The sequence below is a fragment of the Betta splendens genome, chromosome 12 (genome assembly GCF_900634795.4).
Source record: "Betta splendens chromosome 12, fBetSpl5.4, whole genome shotgun sequence".
In the NCBI taxonomy this organism is placed as follows: Eukaryota; Metazoa; Chordata; class Actinopteri; order Anabantiformes; family Osphronemidae; genus Betta; species Betta splendens.
This window is the reverse complement of record NC_040892.2, coordinates 13,975,865-14,003,639: the sequence shown is the minus strand read 5'-3', so window position 1 is coordinate 14,003,639 and position 27,775 is coordinate 13,975,865. Positions and strand designations below refer to the sequence as shown.

At 45.8% G+C, this 27,775-nt stretch overlaps 1 protein-coding gene across 6 annotated transcripts in view; it reads right to left on the bottom strand.

The window, feature by feature from the left end:
• si:ch211-196i2.1 (collagen alpha-1(I) chain) overlaps positions 1 to 27,775 on the bottom strand; it is a 122,493-nt gene that overhangs the window by 12,982 nt on the left and 81,736 nt on the right. For all 6 annotated transcript variants that reach the window (XM_041073206.2, XM_055513561.1, XM_041073204.2 and 3 more), the window contains 17 exons: positions 23,996 to 24,040; positions 23,638 to 23,682; positions 22,968 to 23,075; positions 22,787 to 22,840; positions 22,624 to 22,677; positions 22,424 to 22,477; positions 6,773 to 6,880; positions 4,923 to 4,976; positions 4,646 to 4,753; positions 4,369 to 4,422; positions 4,072 to 4,125; positions 3,275 to 3,328; positions 3,115 to 3,168; positions 689 to 796; positions 486 to 539; positions 329 to 382; positions 115 to 168 (listed from right to left, as the gene is read on the bottom strand). In XM_041073206.2, coding sequence (XP_040929140.1) covers positions 115 to 168; positions 329 to 382; positions 486 to 539; positions 689 to 796; positions 3,115 to 3,168; positions 3,275 to 3,328; positions 4,072 to 4,125; positions 4,369 to 4,422; positions 4,646 to 4,753; positions 4,923 to 4,976; positions 6,773 to 6,880; positions 22,424 to 22,477; positions 22,624 to 22,677; positions 22,787 to 22,840; positions 22,968 to 23,075; positions 23,638 to 23,682; positions 23,996 to 24,040 — 1,116 coding nt within the window. The remainder of the gene's footprint in view (positions 1 to 114; positions 169 to 328; positions 383 to 485; positions 540 to 688; positions 797 to 3,114; positions 3,169 to 3,274; positions 3,329 to 4,071; positions 4,126 to 4,368; positions 4,423 to 4,645; positions 4,754 to 4,922; positions 4,977 to 6,772; positions 6,881 to 22,423; positions 22,478 to 22,623; positions 22,678 to 22,786; positions 22,841 to 22,967; positions 23,076 to 23,637; positions 23,683 to 23,995; positions 24,041 to 27,775) is intronic.

The following is a 27,775-nucleotide window of genomic DNA, read 5'->3' as shown; positions in this document are numbered from 1 at the left end:
CACAAATTTCGAGCGGTCATAGTTGATGGGATGTCAGTGTCAGTGATGGACAGAGTTGGACTCTATATGGACAATATATTTAGAAATCATGTCAGTATAAAATGAGAATCTTACTTTCTCTCCTTTAATGCCTTGTTTCCCCCCAGCTCCTGCTCTGCCTTGCTGTCCCTGAGCAATAAAAATATGTATTTTTAAAATTTTGTTGTATAATGAAGTACAACATTATTTGCATAATAAATCACACGGATGTTCTAGCTAAACAGGCTTCTACAGTATGCAATAGTTTTAGTCATGTTCAGTCATTGATACTGTATTTCCACATGCTTACTGGTGACCCTGTGGGACCTGGAGGACCCTGGGGTCCCATCTCTCCAGCAGGACCCTGGAAATGGACAAGAAAGAGTACAAATAAGTTATAGTTGTTAGATGGACATGGCATTCGCAAGCAGCTGTAAATACAATTTTATTATTGGTTTAGTTTTCACCTCAAACCCCAGGAGTGCTGGAGGACCTTGGATTCCAGGCAGCCCATCCTCACCCTGAATAAGTAGTCAGGGTTATTATTTTTTTTTATAGATTTCTGCTCATAGTGCAATGGCAATCACCGAATGCAGCAATTTCATTTTTAGGTATAATGATGTAGAGGTGGCACAACTGTAGGTACACATATCATAGAAATCATACTAACGCATTCCCCTTGTGGGCCTGGAGGACCTGGCTTGCCCTTCAGTCCCTGTGGTCCTGGTTCTCCTTTAACTCCATGGTCTCCCTGAGGCCCAACTTGTCCCAATAGACCCTGCCGTACAAATGCCAAAAAATGCAGTTTGCATTTGGTATTAAAAACAAGACATCACCTAGAGTTTGTTAGGCATTCTGTGTTTTTTTGACTCCAATAAAATAAAATATAATTGAAAACTAAACCATACTGTATACTTATGTCTTTTGCTTTACCTACAAGTATTGTAGTAGTACTATATGATTGCCTTGAAATATGGCTATGAAATGTGGCTTAGAGTACCATTTTCACCTTTGCATTTCAAGATTTTCTAATTATTATTATTAATCTACAGTACTATATAATTGTCTTGAAATGTGGCTTTGAAACTATAACATAACATCGTCCAACATGTACAATTAATTCTGCAGGGAACATAACTGCTGATGACCTCAGCATTCATGTTCCCTAATTACAGTACATTAACTGTACTGTAATTAGGCAAAATTTAGACAAAGACCCTTTCTTCTACAAGGAGGAGCTGTGCTTGAAAAAAAACATCATTCAACAACATGTATGGTTTCAGAAGTCCAGATTTGACATCAAAGACCATGGACACACTTTTGGGTGACAACCTAAAATATAACCCTCTTCCCCGCTTTGTTATCAGTCACAAGATCTTAGACTGTCTGATAACTCCTCCACCAAAACCCCCCTTCTCAGGCTCTCCCACTAGCCCAGGAGATCTGAGTTGTAAAACTTGGAATGCCTACTCATTAAGGAAAGAGAAGAGTTGCAGTTGAACCCAAAGCTCTAAATCGGACGCACCCAGACCTTCAGGTGTCATGAAACTGACACCGTATTCAGTGTACCGTGTACAATATGTTTTGATTTGATGTGACTTTACAACGATTGTTATTGTTACTTGTATGTGTCTCATAGTATGTTACTAGACAGTGACAAAAGAAATCATCATGTGATAACATTTCAACTGTTGCAGCATTATCAGAACTACATCTGAAACTTAAATAGTCATGTGTATTTGATTTTGTGTAATCATTCTTAATCTTCATTTCAATGCAAGAATAGTTATAATAGGTTTATTGTGTTATGGTGTGATGGAACTTTGAGCTTGATGGAAAAAGAAAAGCATAGTTTAGTCCAAATTTAGCATTAATTTGAATAGGATATTTTAATAAAGTGAAGGGCAGAACTTCATCCTCAAGGTCTGGCCACTGTCTCCATGCACCCTCCACCTTCAAACTTGGCAACGCCCCAAGGGACAAAAAGGGTGAAAACTTAATTTTCTTCAATCGTCTTCAAAGTTTCTTCTTCTAGAAATTCCACCTTCTTCGTAATTTCCTTGCATCAACCTTACTCATCTTTGTTCTTTGTAACTTCTTTTTATTTTTTTTATTTTTATCCAACCATTAACCATTTAAATTTAAGTACTGTAAATTACTGTAACAACTTCAGATCCAACTATTTCACCCTATTGGTCTGAGAAGAAGCGATGTTTCCTTTCTTTTCCTTGGACTGCAATACTAATAGTGGGGCGGCGAACTGGACATAAATCCCTGGCTCCTGGTTCTCGGTGGCACTCTTCACTCCATCAGTAGCAAAGGAACCTGAAAGCTTTCTACTGCTTCAGATATGGCAAGGCTAATATATCTCTTTCACTGAGAACGCTGGTGTTTCCTCATAGCGCTGAAAAGTGAGCAGTTCAAATTCACTAGGGATCTTTACATTACTTAGGGATAATAACACATGCTCATTCCTCTTGCCCAAGATCATCACACACTTGGGTATTAATAGTAATATATTAGTTTAATAGTTTAATTTTACTCATTGTCATTTTATTTATCTGTTATTCAAAGCTGGTTGTTTCACTCTTCATATGTTCACTCATTGACATTGATTTCTCAGTTTATCTATATCTGGTTATTATTTTAGGTTTCTTGTGCACCTTTTACTCATTGTTTCATATATATATTCATAGCTTCACCATTTTATTTTATATATCCTAATGTAGAATAATAAAACATTTAAAGGATATGGTACTGTGACAGTGAGAAAAGAAACAGTGTCAAGGGCACAAGACTGATTTGGTTTTATCATAGTAAAATTATTGTTGTTAATAATAATAATGAGTAATTCAGTAAACTGGTATCTGATGTTTAACTATTAATTACAGCTTGGTCTATCTTTAAAAGACCTGGTGCCCCAACAACTACTGTAATATTAATGTTTCTGCATTAATATTCAATTATTAAATTAAATCTGCTGCTACATGCTCTGTAAATATCTTAAGGCACCAAGGCAAACTGAAATATTGATTTAAGGGGTCTAATTGACATGACAAACAAACCAAACAAAGTGAACTAATGTCTGATACTTACAGGGGGCCCTAGCTTCCCAGTTTTGCCTCTGACACCATGTGCTCCAGTTATTCCCTGTAACCATGACAAATAGAGAATAGTGGTTTTGCGGGTTACCTTTCCTGTACATCTGTACATCACAAACACAGTGCTGTACATACTGGTAAAAAAACTGAAAAACCTGAGGGCCAGCTAAGCCGGGAGGTCCAATAATTCCCAGAAGCCCAGACTGCCCCTGGAGAAATAAGTAAAATGCTTTTAATGCTGTTTTAATGTTGCTTTTCCCCAATCGAAGCAGGTGTCCTGTCAGAAGCAAGACAATGTATACTGTGTAATGCATTGATGATTGCACCTCTTACAAAGAAAAATTAATACCGGTATCTGCAATAAGTACTTGATTAAACAGAGGTGAACTCTGGTCTGGTTTTCCAGTATCCGAACTTACTTCTGGAATGGGCTTAGTTCAGTTTATGAATTTAATGATAGTTAGTCCCCTGCCTTTTACAGCGTCTATCCATCAAACCAGAAGTAACTACAGTACACTGTGTTGCCTGTCTAAAGTATGTATTGTTACCAAAAATGTTGCCCAAATTGGGGGAATTCACAGGGATTAATTAACTAAGGCTCAGAAGGTCCCAGTTTCAAACCTTCACCAGAGCATTAAGTGTGTCCTTAAGTAAGACTCTAGCTCCCTGGGCTGCCTTGCATGGAAGACCACTGCTTCCCCCAGGGGATGGGTTAAATGCAACAGGCAAATTTTGTTGTTACATTGTATGTGATAATGACCAATAAAGGCTTCTTTTCTTTTTTATTTAGGTAAACTACTACAGTACTCATGACTCATTTTCTGTATATCAACTAACATACTATTAATTTAATGTACTGTAAACACAAGACAACTGTACACTTTTGGTCTAAGACCTTGGTTTTGCCTGTTTTAATGCATGAACATTCTGAATAAAATAGCATGTTGTTTACCTTTTGTCCCAGAGGTCCATCTGGTCCCGGGGATCCCCGAGGTCCTGCCATTCCCTACAATGAACAAAAACAAACTAATATAAAAGTAATATAGTAATAAGTAATAAGTAAGTAATATAGTAATGTACAAGTAATAATATAAAAGTAATAATATAAAAGTAATAATAAATTAAGCATCTGTTCAGCTGGACTGGGTGCCACTCTGAATAACAGCTTTTAGTTGTGAGGAAAATCATCTGTTTAATAAAGATTCATCTTAAGGCTGCTGCAAGAAGAACATTCTGATAATATACTTGCCTGTAAACCTGCCAGACCTACAGGTCCCACTTTTCCCATCAGCCCCGCTTCACCCTGTTTTAAAAGATAAATTTTACATTTCCATTTGTTTTTAGGAATTTAACTACTTTTTTTACATTTTTCATTTATTATGATGAGTAGCTTAAGTGAAGTTAACTACAGTATAGTTTCTAACAAACATTGCTCAAAACAATGCAAAGCTGTGGACAGCATATAGCGTAAAGTAAAAAAAGACAAATAAATATAAATATGTGACTTGTACTGTAGAACTGCGCACCATTAGTCCAATGTGGGCCTTTTCTCCCTTAAGACCCATTTCTCCATTCTTTCCTGGGGCTCCCCAAGGTCCCTCTCGACCAGATAAACCTAGAAGTCCCACCTCACCCTGACGGCAGCAATTACACTCTGATTAGAAACTCTAAACATCATCACAGTTCAAGTTACCCAAGCAACCCCAAATGCATGTAATAATAAAAGTTAAGAGAATGAACTTTATATTACTTTGATGACTGTACCGGTAAATAGACTTATCTATTTACTGTAGCTTTATTTACCTTTTCTCCTTTAGGACCAGTATTCCCAGTTTCACCAGTAGGTCCAACATCACCCTGAAGAAGTAGCGGTAAAACTGTTCAGATAAAAATATATAAACTCATACAGTATTTTACTTTCAAATTAAAAAAAATAAATAAATAAGACAACTAAAGAATTAACCTGTTCAGCAAGTTTTATATATTATTTATTATAAGTCTTAAGACTTGTGTATATCCACTCATTATACTTCACTGTATTTAAGCGTCAATTCACAACAGACATCATCTTAACCTTATGAGCCACATGCCTGTTTTCTGGGGTCTTCTGTAAGAATGGTGTATCTACATTCGAATTAATTTATCTCTGCAACCACAAAGTAGTTTAATGCAGATAATGTCATAATGTAGGGTACACTTGTGCGCATTGATACAAAGTGTACAAAAGTGTACAAATCAGTGTAAGTGATACTAATACGATGCTCATGAATCATAAAAAACTTTCAGTTCTGTCTGATACAATGCACTTTCAGAATGAATATCTCTATAAATAGAGGCCTCAGCAACTTCTAGCTTCTATACATTTATAGCACAATTAGTGCTAAGATTAATGTAATAAGATTAATAAGATAAGATTAATGTAACTCAGCAAAAAGATGGTTTTGCTAAAGTGAAGCAGGACAAAGTTATAATGATTCGAACAGTCAGATGAGGTTATGAGATGACTAGTGTGGATGTGTAATATATTTCCACCATTATATCAGCTACAATAGAAATGACATTGATCAATATATCCAAATAATGTTTATATTTCTGACCAAATATAAACAGTGCACAACTATTCTCCAGCTTTGGCACATATCCTTGGATTCCCCCTTTATTTGAAAGATTATTAGGTTTTTATTAGGTCTGGATGAAGTATCTGTTAAAGAGCAGAGTGAACACAGACAGCGGGGAGGTCCAATTCATTTTAATTCTCTCTTAAACTGGCATACGCCGCCCGCGGGACCTTCTCTGCTCTTCTTCTACCCCTGAACACGCGAGACGCCATCCTGTGGTAACACAAATGAACTACCACTAATACATAGGGCAGAACAAAACAGTATCGTAGAGATAGTGCCAAGTTTTGAAGCTTCGTGTGGGCTATCCCTGGCAGGGCCTGATGCTGTTGGTTATCATCTTACATTCTTGTTTCTTATTGAAGCTGTGTTGTTGCACGTAAAAAAACATTATACAACATTATACAATTATACAAACATTATATAGCACTCTAGCCCAGAATCTTCTGTTTAATTTGATGTTAGGCAAGTCTTTGTGCATTTAAATATAGTGAAGTTGTGATGCATTCAAACCACCGAGGACCATCGTTGGAGCAGTAAAGGAAAAAGTAAAAGACAGTAAAAGAAAACCCAGGTGGTCTTGTTTGGTCTTTTTTCCAGACCAAACAAAGGTATTTTGAAAACTCTATTTAGTGCTTATAGTTTTTAGGTTTCATTTTTATTTCCCAACGTTGAAGCGTAGAAGGTTTAGTAAATGTACAGGGTATGTGATTTAACCTTTTTGGGGCTATGATAGGAATTTCAACTTACTGCATCTTTTTGAATGTACACTCAACATCCCAAGAAAGAACCTATTGTTTTTAAACTGTAACTGTGATTTAATACAAAATTTGTTATTGATGTATTGAATGAAGAACAATTATTAATTTCAGACTCATAATACTTAAATTCTACAAATAAAAAGTAACAAACACACTACAATGTACTTCTTGTAATATTCTTTACAATCTCTTTGTATGACATTATAAAAGAAAAAGGGTGGGGATGAGAATCATGTGATGATATCAATAAATAAATATAATCAATAATTATTACCTCTTTACCCACAGGTCCCATTGGTCCCTGTAAGCCTTTTGGACCGTCAAGACCTCTTTCTCCTGGAGGCCCTGGAGGACCAGGTCTGTTACAGGGCCCTATGTCCCCCTATCAAAGATAACAGCATTATAAAACAGGAAATCAGAGTTATCAAATTCAGATTATTAAGTAATGGTGAATCATTGTTTCCCCCTGACCTATGTAAGGTCACAGCCTAATTTATAACAAGTACAAACACACTGCTTCAACAGAACTAGATAAAGCATTTTCACAGGAAAATGCACAGTGAATGCTGCCATGCTGAATGTATTCCTAAAGAATTGCTGAAAGTAGCCGAAACACTTAAGACAGCTGAAAATAGCTGAAGCATGTAAAGCACAGATGAATGGATGTGAAGAGAATGAGTTGTTTAAACGGAGCTAAATGCAGAAGAAGCTGAACAGTTTCAAGGTGAGGAATATTTGCTGAAATTGAATTTGAAATTGAAAGACACAATATACCTAAATCTAAAAAAATTGGAAAAAAGCTAAATCTTATAAATAAATAGTTTCAAAAGTTCAAGAGATAAAAGAATAGCTTAAAGTTATGCAAATATTTAATACATCTGAAAGTAGCTGCAGAGGAGAAAGTTGGAGATTTAAGAATAAGAATAAGAATAAGAAAACCTTTAATAGTCCCGCAGTGGGGAAATTACCTCTCACAACAGCAGTACAGATGAGCAAGAATACAGGTACAGAACAGTTTGTGTTGGCACAGTACAAAGCAGTACAGTACAGTTAGAGTGAGTATGAAGTCATTGCAGGGTTATTGCACAGTAATGGGTATAAGATTTGTACCGGTAACAATATACATGATTGTTCACAGATATTGAACAAATATTGTGCAGAGCAGGTTGCTATATAAACCACTGATGCAGTGGGTGAGTGACTGTGGTGGGATGTGGTCAACAGTTCTGATTGTACAGTCTGACAGCAGCAGGTAGGAAGGATCTACGATATCTCTCCTTCACACAGCGAGGGTGGATCAGTCTGCTACTGAAGCTGCTCTCCAGAGCAGACAGTGAGTCCTCCAGTGGGTGAGAGACCTGGTCCATGATGGATGTCAGTTTAGCCAGGACCCTTCTCTCACCCACCTCCTGCACCGTGTCCAGAGTGCAGCCCAGGAAAGAGCTGGACTTCTTGATGATCCTGTCCTGATCCTGTCCCTCGCTGTGATGCTGCTGCCCCAGCAGACCACACCGTACAGGATGGCTGATGCCACCACAGAGTCATAGAAGGTCTTCAGGAGTGGCCCCTTCACTCCAAAAGACCGCAGTGTCAGGGAACGCTCGGATGAGGACCCAAATGCACAGCAAAACACAGGTTGACGGTGATCAGACGATGGTTTATTCCAGGTTTTAGGCAGAGGCAGCGTCAGGAACAGGCAAGGTTCATACACGAAATCCAGCATACAGCACCAATTCGTCAGGCGGAGAATCGTGGTCAGGCAGGCAAACGAGTTCGGTAACGTGCAGAGCAGAGAACGGGGTACACAAAACACGGCCGGACAGGAACAGCGAACTGGGAACAACGGTAAACACACAAACAACGATCTGGCGGGGAACTGAGGACACTGGTGGTGGTTAAATGCAACGTGACTTGATTACTGATACAGTGCAGGTGTGAATAACGATCAGGTGAAGCAGGGACAGCTGTGACAAGAACAAAACCCGGAAGTAAAGCTAAAACAGGAACAGAAACCAGGAGATTACCAAAATAAAACAGGAACAACTAGACACAAAACCCAGATCGTGACAGTACCCCCCTCTCAAGGGCGGATTCCAGACGACCAAAAAAAACAACAAACCCGAGCAGGGCGGGCGGAGGGAGGACCGGCGGAGGGACAGAACCAAAAACAACCCGCACAGGACACAGACAGGGCGGGCGGAGGGCGGACCGGGGGAGGGCAAAACGGGAACCCCTATCAAACAGAATTCACGCCCGAACACAGACCGACAAAAAAAAAACAAAGAACACGTCTCATAATCAAGAGAACCCAACCTGAATGTCCACAAAACAAGAACAAAAGTCCCCGACCATGAAAACAACAGAGTCCAGGGAGTCCCTCACGGAGGGTGGGGACGCGGCGAGATCCTGCTCAACCGCCGCTGAGGCAGGAGGGCACCCCCAGCGCCCTTGGGCTGGGCCAGCGTCCACGGGGACCCCCCCGAACGGCGACGTTCTCCAGGACGACGCCGATCCTGGAGACCGAGGGGTCGAGGTGGACGTCGCAGCAGGAGGCAGCGCCACCCAAACGGCCGGAAGCGCCGAGGGCGAGGCCACCAGTCCAGCTGCCGAAGCGAGAACAGACGTGGCAACGCGGTCAGCGCCGGGCCGCCAGGAACCGATGCCGGTGCGGCCGAGCCGCCAGGAACCGATGCAGGTGCGGCCGAGCCGCCAGGAACCGATGCAGGTGCGGCCGAGCCGCCAGGAACCGATGCAGGTGCGGCCGAGCCGCCAGGAACCGATGCAGGTGCGGCCAGAACTATGACGGACGCGACCCCCTCCTGGAGGTCCGCCGGGACTGCGACGGGCGCGACCCCCTCCTGGAGGTCCGCCGGGACTGCGACGGGCGCGACCCCCTCCTGGAGGTCCGCCGGGACTGCGACGGGCGCGACCCCCTCCTGGAGGTCCGCCGGGACTGCGACGGGCGCGACCCCCTCCTGGAGGTCCGCCGGGACTGCGACGGGCGCGACCCCCTCCTGGAGGTCCGCCGGGACTGCGACGGGCGCGACCCCCTCCTGGAGGTGCGCGGGGACTGCAGCTGGCGCGACCTCCTCCTGGAGGTGCGCGGGGACTGCAGCTGGCGCGATCTCCTCCTGGAGGTCCGCAGGAGCTGCCGCTGGCGCGACCCCCTCCTGGAGGTCCGCAGGAGCTGCAGCTGGCGCGACCTCCTCCTGGAGGTCCGCAGGAGCTGCAGCTGGCGCGACCTCCTCCTGGAGGTCCGCAGGAGCTGCAGCTGGCGCGGCCTCCTCCTGGAGGTCCGCAGGAGCTGCAGCAGGCACCGCCTCCTCCTGGAGGTCCGCAGGAGCTGCAGCAGGCGCCGCCTCCTCCTGGAGGTCCGCAGGAGCTGCAGCAGGCGGCGCCTCCTCCTGGAGGCCGGCGGGCGCTGCGGCTCCGAGGGTGACCGGGACTGGAACGGCCGCTACAGGGCCGACGGGAACCGGACCAGGGACGGGAACGACCTCTACATGGCCTATAGGGACGGGAACGACCTCTACATGGCCTACAGGGACTGGAACGGCATCTACTTGGCCGACAGGGACTGGAACGGCATCTACTTGGCCGACAGGGACTGGAACGGCATCTACTTGGCCGACAGGGACTGGAACGGCATCTACTTGGCCGACAGGAACAGGAACTGGAACGGCTTCGACATGGCCGACAGGGACAAGAACGGCTTCGACATGGCCGACAGGGACAAGAACGGCCTCGACATGGCCGACAGGGACAGGGACTGGAACGGCCTCGACATGGCCGACAGGGACAGGGACTGGAACGGCCTCAACATGGCCGACAGGGACAGGAACTAGAACGGCCTCAACATGGCCGACAGGGACAGGAACTGGAACGGCCTCAACATGGCCGACAGGGAGAGGAACTGGATCTGGAACGGCCTCAACATGGCCGACAGGGACAGGAACTGGATCTGGAACGGCCTCAACATGGCCGACAGGGACAGGAACTGGATCTGGAACGGCCTCAACATGGCCGACTGGAACGGCCGCAACATGGCCGACAGGAACAGGAACGGGGACTGGAACGGCCGCAACATGGCCGACTGGAACGGCCGCAACATGGCCGACAGGAACAGGAACAGGGACTAGAACGGCCGCAACATGGCCGACAGGAACGGCCGCAACATGGCCGACAGGAACGGCCGCAACATGGCCGACAGGAACGGCCGCAACATGGCCGACAGGAACTGGGACGGCGTCCCCTCCGGAGCCGGCATGACTGCTTACAGCTGCCGAGCTCGACGGAGGAGACGTCGGGCCTGATCGGGTGTGCACAGCACCCGTTCGACAGGTGGAGTCCTCTGACTGGGATAAGACCTGCGCGTGACTGGACTGAACTGGGACAGGGCTCGACTGAACTGGGACAGGAGCGTGACTGGACTGAACTGGGACAGGGCTCGACTGGACTGGGACAGGGCTCGACTGGACTGGGACAGGGCTCGACTGGGCTGGAACCTGAACTGGGCTCGACTGGGCTGGAACCTGAACTGGGCTCGACTGGGCTGGAACCTGAACTGGGCTCGACTGGGCTGGGTTCGACTGGGCTGGAACCTGAACTGGGCTCGACTGGGCTGGGTTCGACTGGGCTGGAACCTGAACTGGGCTCGACTGGACTGAGACCTGGACTGGGCTCGACTGGACTGGGTTCGACTGGGCTGGAACCTGAACTGGGCTCGACTGGACTGGGCTGGGCTCGACTGGACTGGGTTCGACTGGGCTGGAACCTGAACTGGGCTCGACTGGACTGAGACCGGGACTGGGCTCGACTGGACTGGAACCGGGACTGGGCTCGACTGGACTGGAACCGGAACTGGGCTCGACTGGACTGGAACCGGGACTGGGCTCGACTGGGCTGGAACCTGAACTGGGCTCGACTGGACTGGGCTCGACTGGACTGGGTTCGACTGGACTGGAACCTGAACTGGGCTCGACTGGACTGGGTTCGACTGGGCTGAGACCGGGACTGGGCTCGACTGGACTGAGACCGGGACTGGGCTCGACTGGACTGGAGACTGAACAGGGCTCGACTGGACTGGAGACTGAACAGGGCTCGACTGGACTGGAGACTGAACAGGGCTCGGCGGGACTGGAGACTGAACAGGGCTCGGCTGGACTGGAGACTGAACAGCTCGCGGCTGGACTGGAGACTGAACAGCTCGCGGCTGGACTGGAGACTGAACCGCCCGCGGCTGGACTGGAGACTGAACCGCTCGCGGCTGGACTGGAGACTGAACAGCTCGCGGCTGGACTGGAGACTGAACAGCTCGCGGCTGGACTGGAGACTGAACAGCTTGCGGCTGGACTGGAGACTGAACGGAACACGGCTGAGCTGGAGACCACGGAGACAGGGGACCGCACGAGTGCAGGAAATCCTCCCAGCGGAGCAAACGTGGGGCTGGGCAGGCTGGTGCAATCGTGACGGTCCGACGGGGCTGGGGGGAGGAAACCGAAACCATCGGCGGTGCGACCGGCGCTGGCGTGGTGCGGAGCGCGTCGCTTAGCTCCTCGAACCTCGCGCACAGCCGCTCATAGAGGCGACGAACGCTGGGGCGCTCTAACGCGCTGTCATCGTCCTCCAGCGTCAATATCGCCACCTCCACGGCGCTGCGCTGGTTCTCCGGGTTAATCGCCCGTCGGTAATCCTCCGCGAGGATTTGAAAATAAACGCGTAGGTCGCTGGGTAGCTCGGCGCAGGTGAACTCCATACTTCCTCGCAGGTGAAGGAGACTCGCCGCCAAAAAAAAACCAAGAAACAAAAACAGTCACTGACCTGGGCGACGGCTGAGTGCTGGCTGGGTCCAAGTTTGGCCAGATCGTTCTGTCAGGGAACGCTCGGATGAGGACCCAAATGCACAGCAAAACACAGGTTGACGGTGATCCCCTGGAATACCTGGAATAAACCACCGTCTGATCACCGTCAACCTGTGTTTTGCTGTGCATTTGGGTCCTCATCCGAGCGTTCCTTGACAATTCCAGGTTTTATGCAGAGGCAGCGTCAGGAACAGGCAAGGTTCATACACGAAATCCAGCATACAGCACCAATTCGTCAGGCGGAGAATCGTGGTCAGGCAGGCAAACGAGTTCGGTAACGTGCAGAGCAGAGAACGGGGTACACAAAACACGGCCGGACAGGAACAGCGAACTGGGAACAACGGTAAACCCACAAACAACGATCTGGCGGGGAACTGAGGACACTGGTGGTGGTTAAATGCAACGTGACTTGATTACTGATACAGTGCAGGTGTGAATAACGATCAGGTAAAGCAGGGACAGCTGTGACAAGAACAAAACCCGGAAGTAAAGCTAAAACAGGAACAGAAACCAGGAGATTACCAAAATAAAACAGGAACAACTAGACACAAAACCCAGATCGTGACACGCAGTCTCCTCAGCAGGTAGAGTCTGCTCTGACCCTTCCTGTACAGTGCATCCGTGTTATGAGTCCAGTCCAGTTTATTGTTCAGATGCACTCCCAGGTACTTGTAAGAGTCCACTCTCTCAATGTCCCTTCCCTGGATGTGCATCGGTGGGATGACAGCAGGCTGCTGTCTGCGGAAATCCACCACCATCTCCTTCGTTTTCCCTACATTGATCAGGAGGTGGTTCCGCTGGCACCAGTCCACAAAGTTCTGAGTGAGTCCTCTGTACTCTGCATCGTCATCATCGGTGATCAGTCCGACGATCGCAGAGTCATCAGAGAACTTCTGCAGAACACAGCTGTCCGTGTTGTGTCTGAAGTCTGACGTGTAGAGGGTGAAAAGGAAGGGGGCCAGTACAGTCCCCTGTGGGGCCCCCACACTGCAGGTCAGAGTGTCAGACACACAGTCCCTGGCTCTCACAAACTGAGGCCTGTTTGTGAGATAGTCCATAATCCACTCCGTCAGATGAAGGTCCACACCAGCCTCCTCCAGTTTGTGTTTCAGAAGCATCGGCTGGATGGTGTTGAAGGCACTGGAGAAGTCAAAGAACATGATCCTCACAGTGCTGCCGGGCTTCTCTAGGTGGGAAAGGGCTCGATGTAGGAGGAAGATGACAGCGTCGTCTACTCCTATGCCGTGTCGGTAGGCAAACTTCAGCGGGTCCAGGTAGGTTCCCACTGCAGAGCGGAGGTGACCCAGGACCAGTCTCTCCAGTGTCTTCATCAGGTGTGATGTCAGAGCCACTGGTCTGAAGCTGCTGGGGTCTTTGGCGTGCGGTGTCTTGGGCACTGGTACCACGCAGGAGGTCTTCCAGAGCTGTGGTACCACCCTCAGCTTTAGGCTCAGGTTGAAGACATGCTCCATAACTCCACACAGTTCGCCTGCACAGGACTTAAGGAGTCTGGAGCTGATGCCGTCTGGTCCAGCTGCTTTCCTGGCCTTGATCTTCCTGAGCTCACTTCTCACCTGGGTGCTGGAGAAGGATAGGGGTGGAGGGAGTGTCTTAGTGTGGTGTGAAGTGAGGGGTTGAGGAAGTGACTCAGTGTGGTGTGAAGTGAGGGGGTGTGGTTGGGATGAGTCACCAGTCGTCAGGGCTGAGGGTAGAGGGCTTTGTGTAAAATTTGGAGGAAACGTGTGCAGGTAATTGCTAAACAGTAAAAAGAGACTTACTGTAACTAGTCATAATAAACAGTTGAAAGAAATACTGGTAATTTTAGCTACAGATTTGGATTGGTGCTTTTTTTCTGAAAGTATTTGGTCGAAATATGCAGGTAATTACTAAACTATAAAGTTGTCTCATTAAGTAGTCATATTTAATAAAAAATATTAAAGCAGGGCATCCAACTGTGCAGTTAGCACAAGTGAGGTTGGAGAGGGACGATGGAGCCAGTGCATCAGCTGCAAATATCTCCACCAGCAGCACTTCATCTGGACCTTCTGCTTCTGCTTCTACAACAACCAGTACACCAGCAGCACCCACCACCACCAGCACCACCCAAGCAGCAGTAAGGCCAAAGAGGCCACAACAAACACTGATGGGCACTTATATTACAAGGCCAATGGATCCGCTCAGGAAGAGCAAACTGGATGAAGCACTGGTTAAAATGGTTGCTTCTGACTTCCAACCATTTTCCATTGTTGAGGACAAAGAATGGCTTCAAAGAATATTCAAAGACCCTGGACCCTTCATACACTCTACCTAGCAGAAAAACGTTATCTCAATCTCTACTCCCTAAGATTTATGCAAAGCTAAGAGCTGAGGTATTTGAAAAAAATCAAGAATACTCCTGCTGTATGCCTGACAACAGACTGCTGGACATCTGTGGCAACCACAAGCTACATGTCTGTGGCCTGCCAGTATGTACAGGACTTTGAAATGACCTCCCATCTCTTGGACTGTTTTGTCTTGACAGACAGACACACTTCTGTTCACTTGGCAAGTGAGCTGAAGAGAGTTGCAAACGATTGGGATGTCAGTGACAAAGTTGTAGCTTGTGTCACAGACAATGCCAGCAACATTGTGGCAGCCCTGAGAGAACACCTGCACTGGGACCATATACCATGCTTTGCTCGTGTTTTAAATCTTATTGTTAGAGATGCACTTAAGGAGGTTCAAAGCATAATTATAAAAATAAAATCTGTGGTGGAATACTTCCACAGAAGCACAGTTGCTTCAGACAAACTGAAGGCTTCACAGCAGCAGATGGGCCAGGAGCAACTGCGTTTGAAACAGGATGTGCCTACAAGGTAGAATTCAGCCTACTACATGTTGAAAAGGTTTATCGAAGTTAAAGATCCAGTCATATCCACCCTGGCACTTATCAATGCATTTCTATCCAACAGAAGAATGGGGAATTGCCCAAGAAACAGTGGACATTATTAAACCCTTTGAAGAGGTCACTGTTGAAGTGAGTGCTGAGAGGTATGTGATTAAAGTGATTCATGTTTACATTAGACTAGAATCCCTTTATTGGACAAATAGGTGTACACACACTGTACATACTAAATGTACATGCACATAATAAGCACAAACTTCATAATTTAAGTTTTTATCTGTTAGTTTTATAAGTTAGTTTTATCTGTATCCTTAATGTTAACAAAGAAGCATGACTTTGATTTGTAATAGTTCAATGTTATAACTGCTTTTGAGAACATTTGAATAATTAAACTCTGTCTGTAGGTTTGTGACTGCCTCCAAAGTGTTCCTAATGGCAAGGGGTCTATGAAGGATTGTTGCCCGCCATCAAAGAAGCCCATCAATCCATGAACCTGTTCAAAAACTGGTGGACAGCCTGATGGCTGAGATGCAGAAGAGGTTCAGCAAGGTGGAGCAGATTGAGAAGCTTGCTGATGCTACTTGTCTGGATCCAAGGTTCAAAAAACAAGCCTTTGTGAACCACAAGGCAGCAGATGATGCTTTAAAGAGAATCACAGCTGCTGCAGCACACAATCACCCCAGTCACAGAGAGGAGGAGGAGCAGGGTCAAGAACCTGCTGCGGCTTCCAGCACACAGGCTATGCTTTGGGAAGACTTTGATGAGAGGGTAGCAAATGCCAGGGCTTCCACTTCTTCGGATTCTGCCACATCAAGCACCTCAACTGCTGCTATGATGGAGATGCGGGCCTACCTGGCAGAACCACTCCTATCACGCACATCAGATCCTCTGGCATGGTGGCGGGTGTGCTCACCTGTATTTAAAACTGTGAGTGAGGTGATGAAGACAAGACTGAGCATTGTGGCCACATCTGTCCCCTCTGAGAGAATTTTCTCAAAGACTGGGCAGATCATCGCAGACAGAAGAAATAGGCTCCGCCCCTCCAAGGTCCGCCTATGTTTATAAATGCCAACTTACCTTAGAACAGGCCCAAAATATACTTTTAATTCTACAATATTGTTGTTGGTTTGGTTCGATTTAACTTTATTGGGATTTAGCTTTTGCTACCTTTATTTTACTTTATTTATGTTAGATGAGTAGTATTGTGTATATAATGTAAAGAGTGATAAGTGTGTTCATAAATACTTTTGGAAAATTCTATTAACATTTGGATTGTGTTATACTTTGCCATAAAAATAAAGGGCTCTGTTGCAAGCAGCAGGCGCTCCGTTCGTTCCTGATTCGTTCCTACGGATCTTTAAGGATCACTCGTTCGTTCGTTTTTTTATCGTGTGCCCGCTACACAGCCACTGTTGCGCTGTTAAACAACAATGGCAGGGAAGATGCAGGACATAAGTCACGTTAAAGTGGTGCATATTTGCTAGTTTTTCAGATGGTTTGAATTGCTAGTGGTCAGTATATAGTGTTTGAGAACCGCGGCCATTATTACAAAGCCCACAGCGCCACCTGTAACTGAACGAAATGAACGACTGACTCGAAATGATTCGTTCACTTTTACTGAACGAGACTTAAAGATCTGAGTCAGTTGAAAGAACGTAACTTCCCATCACTATTTGACGGGCATCTGGCGCTAGTGGAAGTTCTCCACAAAGAGTTCCAGGCCCTCCGCGACTCCCTGGAATTCAGCCAGCAGCAGGTGGTTGTCCTCGCCACCAAGAACGAGGCCCTGCTTCAAAAAACAGGAAAAGACCCTACGCTTCCATCAAGTTACAGATCATACTATACAGCTCAGCAAACGCCGCAGTGACAGCACATATAACCGGACCTCACCAAGGCTAAATCTGCATAGAGGGACCAGACAGGGCTGCCCATTTTCTCCTGCTTTCTCAGGCTGCTTGATATGACGGACCCACATGCACAGCTTCGGAAACCAGGAGGTAAGCATTGTCAATTTTAATGGTCAAGGCAAGTTCCAAAATCGTTCAACAGACAGAGGTCGATACACAGGCAGGCAATCGGCGTCAGTACAAAAAGGGATAAGCAGAGCGGCGGTCAGACAGGCTGGGAAAACACAGGTTACTCACGGCAGTACAGGTAGGACAAGGAAAGCGGATAATCAAGGACAGGCGACAGTAAGGTACACAGGCAGACTTCATAAATAACAATGCTGGAAAGAGGAGTAACACTTGCAACAATCTGGCAAGGGAGTGAGGTGATTGCCAGAGCCTTTATACCCTAGTTATACCCTGTGATTATGAAATAGAGGCCGGCTGCGAGGTCATGTGACCAGGAGTGACACCAGAACCAAAACAATGAGACAGGGAACCGGAACGGTCCACAAAATAAAACAGGAAATACAAAAGCCCTAGGAACCGTAACATCTTCTACCTCTAGCAGCAGCAACAAGGCAGTATGAAGAAATTACTGGAATATCGACCAAATCAGGAAATCATAAAATAAGTTCTTATGCTGACGATGTGTTACTGCTTCTACTGGAGCCACAGACGTCTCTTCCTACAACTATCAGTCTCTTAGATAAATTCTAAGAACTTTCAGAATACTCTACTAACTGGACAAAATCTATAGTGCTACCACTTAACTTTAAGGTGAATAACATCTCTTCTACCACACTCCACTCAGGGAACATTAAATACTTGGGCACTGAATTGTCGTCTAGGCTATCAGAGCTTATTGAGCTTAACTACAATCCATTATTAAAACAAATAGAAGCCAACCTCAAAAGATGGCAGTCCTTACCCGTTTCACTTGTGGGAAGAATTACCATCATAAAAATGATGGTCCTGCCAAAAATGAATTACATATTCTCAATGATTCCAACTCAGCTAGGCCAGGTGTTGTTTAAGATTAGACTGATACATCTCACAGTTTTCGTGAAAACCAAACAACCACAAATTAGTTTAAAAACAAAAATCCAGACACTGCGGCAGCCTAGAACTACCTAACTTCCACCACTATATTCTTGCCAACAGACTAAACCATGTCCACAAATGGATAAAACCCAGTTTAACAGACTCCTTATGGTTAGACATTGAACAAACATTTTGCAGAAATATTAAAGTTGCAGATTTTACCAACTAAACCAAAACTATTTATCAGCAACAAAACAAACACCATAGTTGCTGCCAGAGCATTAGCATGAGAGCATCTCTGGCAGCCGGGTTGGATTTTCTTAAAATTAATGGATCTTTGCTTACTCTTTGCCAAAACACACCTCTCTGGAACAATCCAGACCTCATACAAAACAAAAAGGCAATACACTTCCCGACTTGGCATATCAAAAAGATAACACATCTGAAACATGTTTTTTCACAAGTTTACCTCTTTTGAAGAATGAGTGTCTCACTATGAAATCACTAGTGCCAATTTCTTGGAATATCAACAAGTCCATACTTAATGCAAAAACTAAGAATACTCCTATCCAGATGCAACCATCGCCAACAATAGAACGATTTATTAATATATAAGGGAAAAATACCTTGGGAGGTGTTTCCCACTTTGACCTTGGGGTCTCCAGTTCATACTCTGCGCAGATGTTCCTATATACTATGCCAGCCACTTGGTTATGGCGTTCCATGTATGCTTTCCCTGCCAGCATCTTACACCCTACAGTTATGTGCTGGACCATCTCTGGGGCCTCTTTGCACAGTCTACACATTGGGTCTTGTCTGGTGTGGTAGATCTAGGTCTCCATGGCTCTGGTGCTCAGGGCCTGCTCCTGTGCAGTCAGGATGAGTGCCTCTGTGCTGAAAAAAGTTCTGTCTTAAAAAAACGTGTCCTTACACTCTAGCTGTGACATCACGCACTGTAGCTCATGCAATACACATAATGGAAAACCTGAGAATTCCTCAAAAACCATCCTAGTATTAAAGATATTAAAAGCTGTACAATAGATTAATACTTAAAAAGTTTAAGATTATTTTGAAGATTTGTTTTAGTTCAAATGGTGTCTTTAGCTTAAAGCAGTGGTCCTAAACCTTTTTTGTGCCACGGACCGGTTTAACGTCATAATATTTTCATGGGCCCGTCTTTATGGTGGGGCGAACATATAACCCTGACCCTAACAAAATAAAATGTTACGATTGACATGACACTGGTATTTTCTATTTATAACATGTAATATATATATATGTTGTTAAATATAACACGTAGAATGCTTGACCGCCAAGTGATGAAGCAGCTTGAAGGCGTGATTGCCAGAACCAGTCGCTGCACATTATGCAGAGTGGACTTGGAACAACCATACGTAATCAGTCCATGTTTCAGGTAGGGCTCCTGGTATTGTCCGTTAAATGCAGCTTTCTTTTTTTTGTATTTGTTGGCTCTTCTTCTGCCTCACTGGCTCTTTTAATTAAGCAGTAATGTGGTATTTGGCCAAGACATTCCGGTAGTTTTAATTATGAAATTACGGGAAATAGTGTAATAGAGATTTCTTTCGCAGCCCGGTATCCCCATGGACCGGGGACCAGGGGTTGGGGATCACTGGCTTAAAGTATGTGGAAGTAGTTAAAGCTGAAAGTAGACAAAGCTTAAAAAGTTGCATTTCAAATTGAGGAACTTGAAAATGACTTGTTGAAATTGAATAAATAGTAAAAAAAGTGTGTAAAGGTTCGCTGAACATAGCTGAATGTATTAAAACAGTTTAACAGAGTTTAAGAGCTGAAAGAATAGTTAAAAATATTTACAACAGCTGAGAGTAGCTACAGAGGAAGTAGTTGAATTTTAAATTGAGAAAAGTTCGAGCATTGGAGGAGGCATTCACAAGTAATTGCTAAACAATAACAAAAGGCTCAGTAATCATAATTAACCAGCCAAAATGCAGAAAAAATGCTATAGGCTATACGTGCTATTTTAGATTGGTGCTTTTATTTTGGAAGGATATGGAGGAAGTGTGTGCCTAATTACTAAACTGTAAAATAGTATTATGAACTACAGTAATCATAATAAAACATTTAAAGCAGAAATATCTCTATATTTCTTCAGTATCATGAAACATTTAAAATATACAGTAGTTGAAAGTTGCTGATGCATAAAACTATAACTGAATTTATCTTGAGTTATATATGAGGGAGAGAGTCAGGGTATTAATCATACTGGAAAAAAATCTAATTAACTGTTTGTATTTAACCAGTTGAAACATTACTGAAACTAGCTGATGAGTTGAATCTATAGCTGATTGCATCTGCAAAACAAACGGTGCAAAGCTGAACGTACTAAAAAAAGCAAAAGCAATTTGATTTAATTTTAAACAGTAACACGTGTTGCTACAACAGTCCCTTAAATAACAACCTTTGTTTAAAGTCTTGTTCTAAACAGGTATCGAACAAGGATTTCCAGGGTCAAAGCAAGGCTTCTTAACCAGTCAGCCACACTAGTTGCTGATGTGACTGCTTAGAGCAGCACTATACATACTGTATATGTGAAATATAGTCTTACATTGGTGATACATTATGATATAACGAATTTTTGAGGGAAATACATATTATTGTTGCATAAACATGTCGTAGACGGGAGTCAGACCCAGGTCTCCCACTCTAAAGTCACAGACTTAAGCCATTGAGCCACAGGATATGAATTGGTGAAATCAGTTTAGCATTTTGTTCATGTGTATATGTATTGTGTTCTTGTTTTTTGTGTGCTGCACCCTGTGTGCGTGTGAGTGACCCTTAGGGTGCAGTGACATAGTAGAAGTAGAAGTAGAAGTAGAATGCCTTTATTAGTCCGACAGCGGGGAAATTCCCATCAGCAGCCAGGTTACCCGGCGCTAGTCCGACAGTGGAAGCAATTGCAGTACAAACAATAAAAAACACACGCACACACAGTGGCACACAGTACAAGTGGAAACCTTGCTGGAATTTTTTCTTGGGTTCATCGGGACAGATAGATAAGGTCGGAGAGCAGACAGTGAGACTGTAAGGTGGGGTGGGACGGGGTGTGTCAGTGTAGTGAAGTGTTGTTTATAGAAGTATGACCGAGGCCGACCAAGATGTTTACAGGTCAGTCCAACAGTTGTCCTTGAAGGGAGTCACAATAAGGGGAAGAGGATAGATAGAAGCACAGCTGGTGAGCTAGATTGGACCCGGGAAGGGAGGGGTGAGGGAGAAGGGACAGAGTAATACATAGCCAATTCTAATACATTTTAACAATCCATGACTAATTTGTCTAGGTCAATACTCCAATCGGTCAGAACTCAGGGCTCCATCGCCTCTTGTGGGACCATGGGTCTCCCGTGACATCTCCTCAAGCCTGTCAGACAAGGCTGTCACCATATTCACCAAGTGTTCAGTCTGTCTGCAGATGTTATCCCTCCGTCTCTTGTCTTTCTCCGAACGGGCTGAGATCTTATTAGTCAGTCCTGCAATCCGGGCATCCGAACGAGCTGAGATATTACTGATCAGTCCCTCAATCAGGGTCATCCTCTGATGCAAATCATCCGAACAAGCTGAGATGTTAATTATCAGTCCTTTAAACCGGGCCATCCTCTGGTGTAATTCCGTCAGCCGAGTAACCATGGCCCCCATCAGCATTTGCAGCTCCACGGCCGGTGGACACGCCAATGAGCCGGCCGCAGATTTTCCAATCTTTCCAATCTTCCGATAAAGCAGGGCACCACCAAAGCCAATCATGAGTAGCCCTATTATCAAAGTCCAAAATATGAATAGATCCTCTGCATCCTCGATGGACAGAGGCTCCAGACACACGGGGCACCAGGAATCCGCCACATCCTGCACGTAGCCGGAGGCAAAAGTCCCCAAGAGGCAGAGTGCTTCTCCCGGAGATTCTTTCTTTTGTGAAAACATTTTTTCCAATGTGCTGAGTGAACAGTTGATTAGCTCCATGTTCAAAAATGTTATTCCAGAATAGCAGATCAGGGTGCTCAGAAAAAGACAAGGACACTGCAAGCAAAAGCAGAGTAGGAGCAGAGAGAAAACACGTCTGCACTCCTCGAGAGGCGGAAGTAGAAGACATACTGTATTAGATGTGTGAAAATAAATAGGATTTGCACTTTGCTTAAGAGGGCTTTTGGAAGCATTCACTGTGATTAGGCTGCTAGTGTAACAGTATAATAAAGACTTAAGATTGTAATAGATTGATCACAGGCCTGGTCTGCTTTCCGTCCAGGTGGGCCCACAATTCCGGTTTGACCAGGTAGACCCTAATTAAAAAAAACATTACAATAATTACAAAATCACACCACACTGAGTTAATAAATTGCAGACAGTATTTAATATTTTTTTATCTCGTTTCAAATGACAGCTAATAGATGGAAAAGAACACAGTTTTTAACAACAAATGACCCACCTGTTGTCCAACTTGTCCTGGGGGGCCAGCATCTCCAGGTGAACCAAGTAAACCCTAATCATTACAGTAAATATATTATGTATCATAAAATACATTTTATCAAAACGTTTTCTTTTACATATCTAATCACAATCTATTACATGATTCTTACATGCATTTTTACCTTTGGGCCTTGTTCCCCTGATGCTCCCGGTAATCCATCCTCACCCTGTGGACCCTGAACAGAACCAACAAACCTAGGTGTTTGGTTCTTACTGTATGTTATTATAAATCAATAAAGTGGTGGTACGCTTAAAAAATAAAAATACAGTAAAAACTGCAGCCAATAGCAGGTACACACTTACTGGGATTCCCACTGGACCTTGTAGCCCCTGATGTCCTGAAGGCCCAATGCTTCCCCTGGGTCCAGGTTTTCCAGGTGCCCCTTCAGTACCTGGGACACCTGGAGGGCCCTAGAAAATGCAACACTTCACACTAGTAAGCAATTTAAAGCCTTTGTTAAAAACTAATCTAGGCTGTAATAGCTAATCTAAAACCTTCATTTTCTTTCCCGGATTAAGTCCTATAGTATATTGAATTGACAGTGCTGCCTAGAGCCTACAGTATCTCTCTCACCTTTGTAATCGTCAGCATTTTAGTTACTTGAACTGATTCAAAACTTCCTCAGTTTTTTTATCCAAACCAGACATATCAAACTGAGGTCCACGAGGACCGTTGTCCTGCTGATTTTCTAACTCTCCCTGCCTCAGCTATTACTTGACCAGGTGTGTTCAGTCAATGATGAACTGAAAAAGCCAACTGACACGCCTGATCAAGGTAATGAGCAGAAAGACATGGAAAACCAGCAGGACGAGGGCAGAACACCTGTGATTCAAACAAACACCACACAAATCTATAGGACATCACATTACAAAACCACAGGCACAGAAACAAACCACTGTAACAAAAATAGACAATTGTCAAACTACAATCCTAATGACAACCCTAATTCGACTTCTGTTTTGCAGTACTCACTGGTGGGCCCTGTAGCCCCACAGGCCCTCCATCTCCAGGCCGACCCTAGAACCACAAACGTTTCACCAAAGTCACTTTTTAATTAGTTTTCTCCATTAATTCACTGAATTGTGTTATGCAAGTACTGCCAATATAATTTTCACACAGTGAAAAGCTCAGGGTAAAGAGAATAATGTATAACTTTATAGATATTTCATTACTCACTGATAATCATTTAGTGGCTTATTCATTATTTAGTGGTTCTAAATGTACAAACATGTTGTGTTGGTTTGTTTATGTGGCCTATTTGTGAATATTTGAGCTGTGCTACAATTGCCTAAAGATGATTTAGGAGACAAATTCTGGCATTGTCTCTTACCAGAGGTCCCTGGAGTCCCTTCTGTCCAGTTGGGCCTCGAGGACCCTGGGAAAACAAATCCACAACTTCTATTGAAGGGCAGTTGCTTCAGAATAACTGCTTTTTTATAAATATTTCAGACTATAATGTGATCAAAGGATATTACCTTCAGTGACTTCATTATATTTTACAATTGCATTGTATTTCAAAGTACAATAAAAACCTGTTGTGATATAGCAACAAAATCATTTAATTTAAAATGTTATAGTAATTAATCCAGTAGCTGATGAATCCACCTTCTTGGTGCTGTATGACTTGATGAATTTCGCCACAACAGTATAAATGATGTGAGTGAGCAACAGCTATGTACTGTACAGTACAATGACACAGCAAGGAGGACCATGGGGAAAATGTGAACTTCACAGAAGTGTCTGACTTTTATTGCAAAAACATGCTTTCTATGCAAATATATGCTAAGGTAGTTTGTTTGCCCTTTATTTAATCATCCAATAAAGAGGATCCCCACAAGGATGGATGGATGGATCATCGGTTTATCTTAGTCTTTCCATGTGCACAAAGCTTGTTGCCATTGGTTTTTTTAAAGGTCCATGCACATGCTTATTTTCAGTGCTAAATAATTGGACCTTGATGGCTAACTAGAAAAGGTAATTTTTCCAAAAATTAAGTGGGATTTTTTTGTTGCCAAAAAGATGACAAATGCTGATTGTCATGTTTCACGCCATCTGTCTCGCCACATCCTGTTTTATTTTGTTAAACTTCCTGTTCACTCAGTCGTCACTCACCGGTTCCCAGTATCCACACCTGTTACCAATCAGTAATCAGCACCAGTATATAGTCCCACCGTTCACAGTCTCATGTTGCCAGATTGTTAGTCCCGTACTCTTTCCAGCATCTCATGTATAGCTTCTCGTGTTTTGACCCTGATCGCCTTGACTATTGTTTCCTGCCTGAACCTCGTGTGTACCGCCGCCTGTGAGAGAACCGTGACTGATTATCTGACCGTGAGTTTGCCTTGTCCCTGTCTGTACTTCTGCCGAGACCGCCTGTGTAACGAACCCTGCCTGAATATCTGACTAGAGATTGCCTGCTCCCATTTGTACTACTTTACTGAGCCTTCTTGTGTATGACCTGGACCGCCTGACTCTGCCTTGTCAAATAAACCTGTGCTTAACCATCTTCGTGCTTCTGTGCCGTGCATGTAGGTCCGACGCCTGCCCAAGTCTGACAGAACAATCTGGCCAGAAATGGACTCCGCCGGTGCAGAGAGCTTCCGGGCGCAGCTCATGGCTCAGGAGCAGCGAGTAGCGGAACAGGAGGAGAAAACCAACGCCGCTCTCCAGAGGCTGGCCGAGTGTGTCCTTCAACAGGAGACGGCGATGGCAGGATTGACTGAGGCGGTGAATCGTCTGACTCAGAGCCCAACGAGAGAGGCGAGGCTGACTCGGAGCACCGCTGCCGCGACCGCACCCTCTCGGCGGGTCAAGGATTGTTTAGCAGCGAGGGATCTGCCCAGCAATTTGGACACTCTGATCGCTCTGGCTATCCAAATTGACCGCAGGCTGGGGAGCACCGAACGGGAGCACCAACGAGAGGAGAGGCTGTGGGAGGACCGTCGACACCGCACTACGAGCCCCAGGAGGGGGTATCGTGAGCCCGGCGGCCAGACCGTTCCCCGGAACCCGGAAGTGGGACAGACGCCAGAGGAGCCGATGCAGATCGGACGCGCACGGCTCACGGAGGAGGAGAAGCGGCGTCGTCGCTCCCAGAAACTGTGCATGTATTGCGGCCAGGCTGGGCATTTCGCCTTGCACTGCCCGCTAAAAGACATGGCTCATCGCTAGCGCGGAGGGTAGCGGTGAGCCGAATGGTTTTAGGTAGCGCCTCCGCTCGCTCACTACCAACAGTGACCTTAGTTTCCAGTACCCGGTCCATCCAGCAGGCGGTTCTCATTGATTCTGGAGCCGATGCCAGTCTTATGGACGCAGGACTCGCGGAACGACTGGGCATCGCGGCGCTCCCCTTGGCTTCCCCCGTGGAGACGGCAGCGCTGGACGGACATCGGCTCTGGAGAGTCACCCACCGCACAGAGCCGGTAATAATGACCTTTGCTGATACTCACACCGAGAAAATCACATTTTTGGTTGTGGAGTCTTGCTACCACCCGGTGGTACTGGGCCACACATGGTTAAGGCTGCACAATCCAACGCTAGATTGGCGCAGGGGGGAGGTGAGCCGATGGGACCCAGATTGTCTGAACACGTGCTTTCAGGCCTCAGTTTCCCAACAGGCACCTGCGGACGCAGCGGCGACAGCCAGTGAGGGGATCGAGCAGGCCGATCTAACTGGAGTCCCCGAATGTTACCATGACCTCCGCACGGTGTTCAGCAAGGCTCGAGCGACCTCTCTACCCCCCCATCGGAAACACGACTGTGCGATCAACCTGCGCCCAGGGATCACACCCCCCAAGGGGAGATTGTATCAGCTCTCCCCCAAAGAGAACCGGGCCATGAGGGAGTATCTGGATGCTGCATTGGCATCAGGTATTATTACCTGTTATCATCCTCGCCTGCGGGCGCAGGGTTCTTCTTTGTAGGGAAGAAGGACGGCTCACTGCGGCCCTGCATCGACTACCGGGGCCTCAATGACATTACCGTAAGAGACTCCTACCCTCTTCCATTACTATCCTCCGCCTTTGAGTTGCTAGCAGGGGCCACTCACTTCACGAAACTGGATCTCCTTAACGCGTACCATCTGGTACGGATCCGAGAGGGGGACGAGTGGAAGACGGCCTTCAATACCCCGAATGGACACTACGAGTACCTCGTCATGCCCTTCGGCCTTACCAACGCGCCAGCCGTCTTCCAGGCCTTTGTGAACGAGGTATTAGGCCCCATGATTAATGACTTCGTTTTCGTGTAACTTGATGACATCCTGGTCTTTTCTCGCTCCGAGGAGGAGCACATAGCACATGTCCGCCTGGTCCTCAAGAAGTTACTAGAACACCGGTTGTACGTAAAGGCGGAGAAGTGTGAATTTCACGCGGACCAAGTCTCCTTCTTAGGGTTCATTGTCTCCAGGGACAGGATCGAGATGGATCCGGTCAAGACCCAGGCAGTCCAGGAGTGGCCGGTTCCGCAGAGCCGCAGGGAGGTGCAGCGCTTTTTGGGATTCGACAACTTTTACCGGAAATTTATTAGGAGGTTCAGTGGAATTGCCGCCCCACTGCATGCACTAACCTCGTGTAAGACTGCTTTTCAGTGGACGGTGGAAGCAGAGGAGGCGTTTCAGCGTCTGAAACGCAGCTTCATCACCGCACCTGTGTTACGGATGCCCGACCCACAGCGGCAGTTCGTGGTGGAGGTCGACGCGTCCAACTCGGGAGTGGGGGCGGTGTTGTCCCAGAGGGATCCCACAGACGGTAGGATCCACCCCTGCGCGTTCATGTCCCGCAAGCTATCCCCGGCTGAACGTAATTACGACATCGGAGACCGAGAATTGCTCGCTGTTAAAGTGGCACTAGAGGAATGGAGACACTGGCTGGAGGGGGCAGACCAGCCCTTCCTAGTGTACACGGACCATAAAAACCTCGAGTACCTTAGAACGGCTAAGAGGCTGAATTCATGCCAGGCCCGATGGGCACTGTTCTTCAGTCGTTTTAATTTTCATTTGTCATACCGTCCTGGGTCTAAGAACGTGAAACCTGATGTCCTGTCTCGCCTGCATGACGCGCAGCAGGACCCAGCGGAACCAGAGCCCATCCTACCACCTGGATGTCTGGTG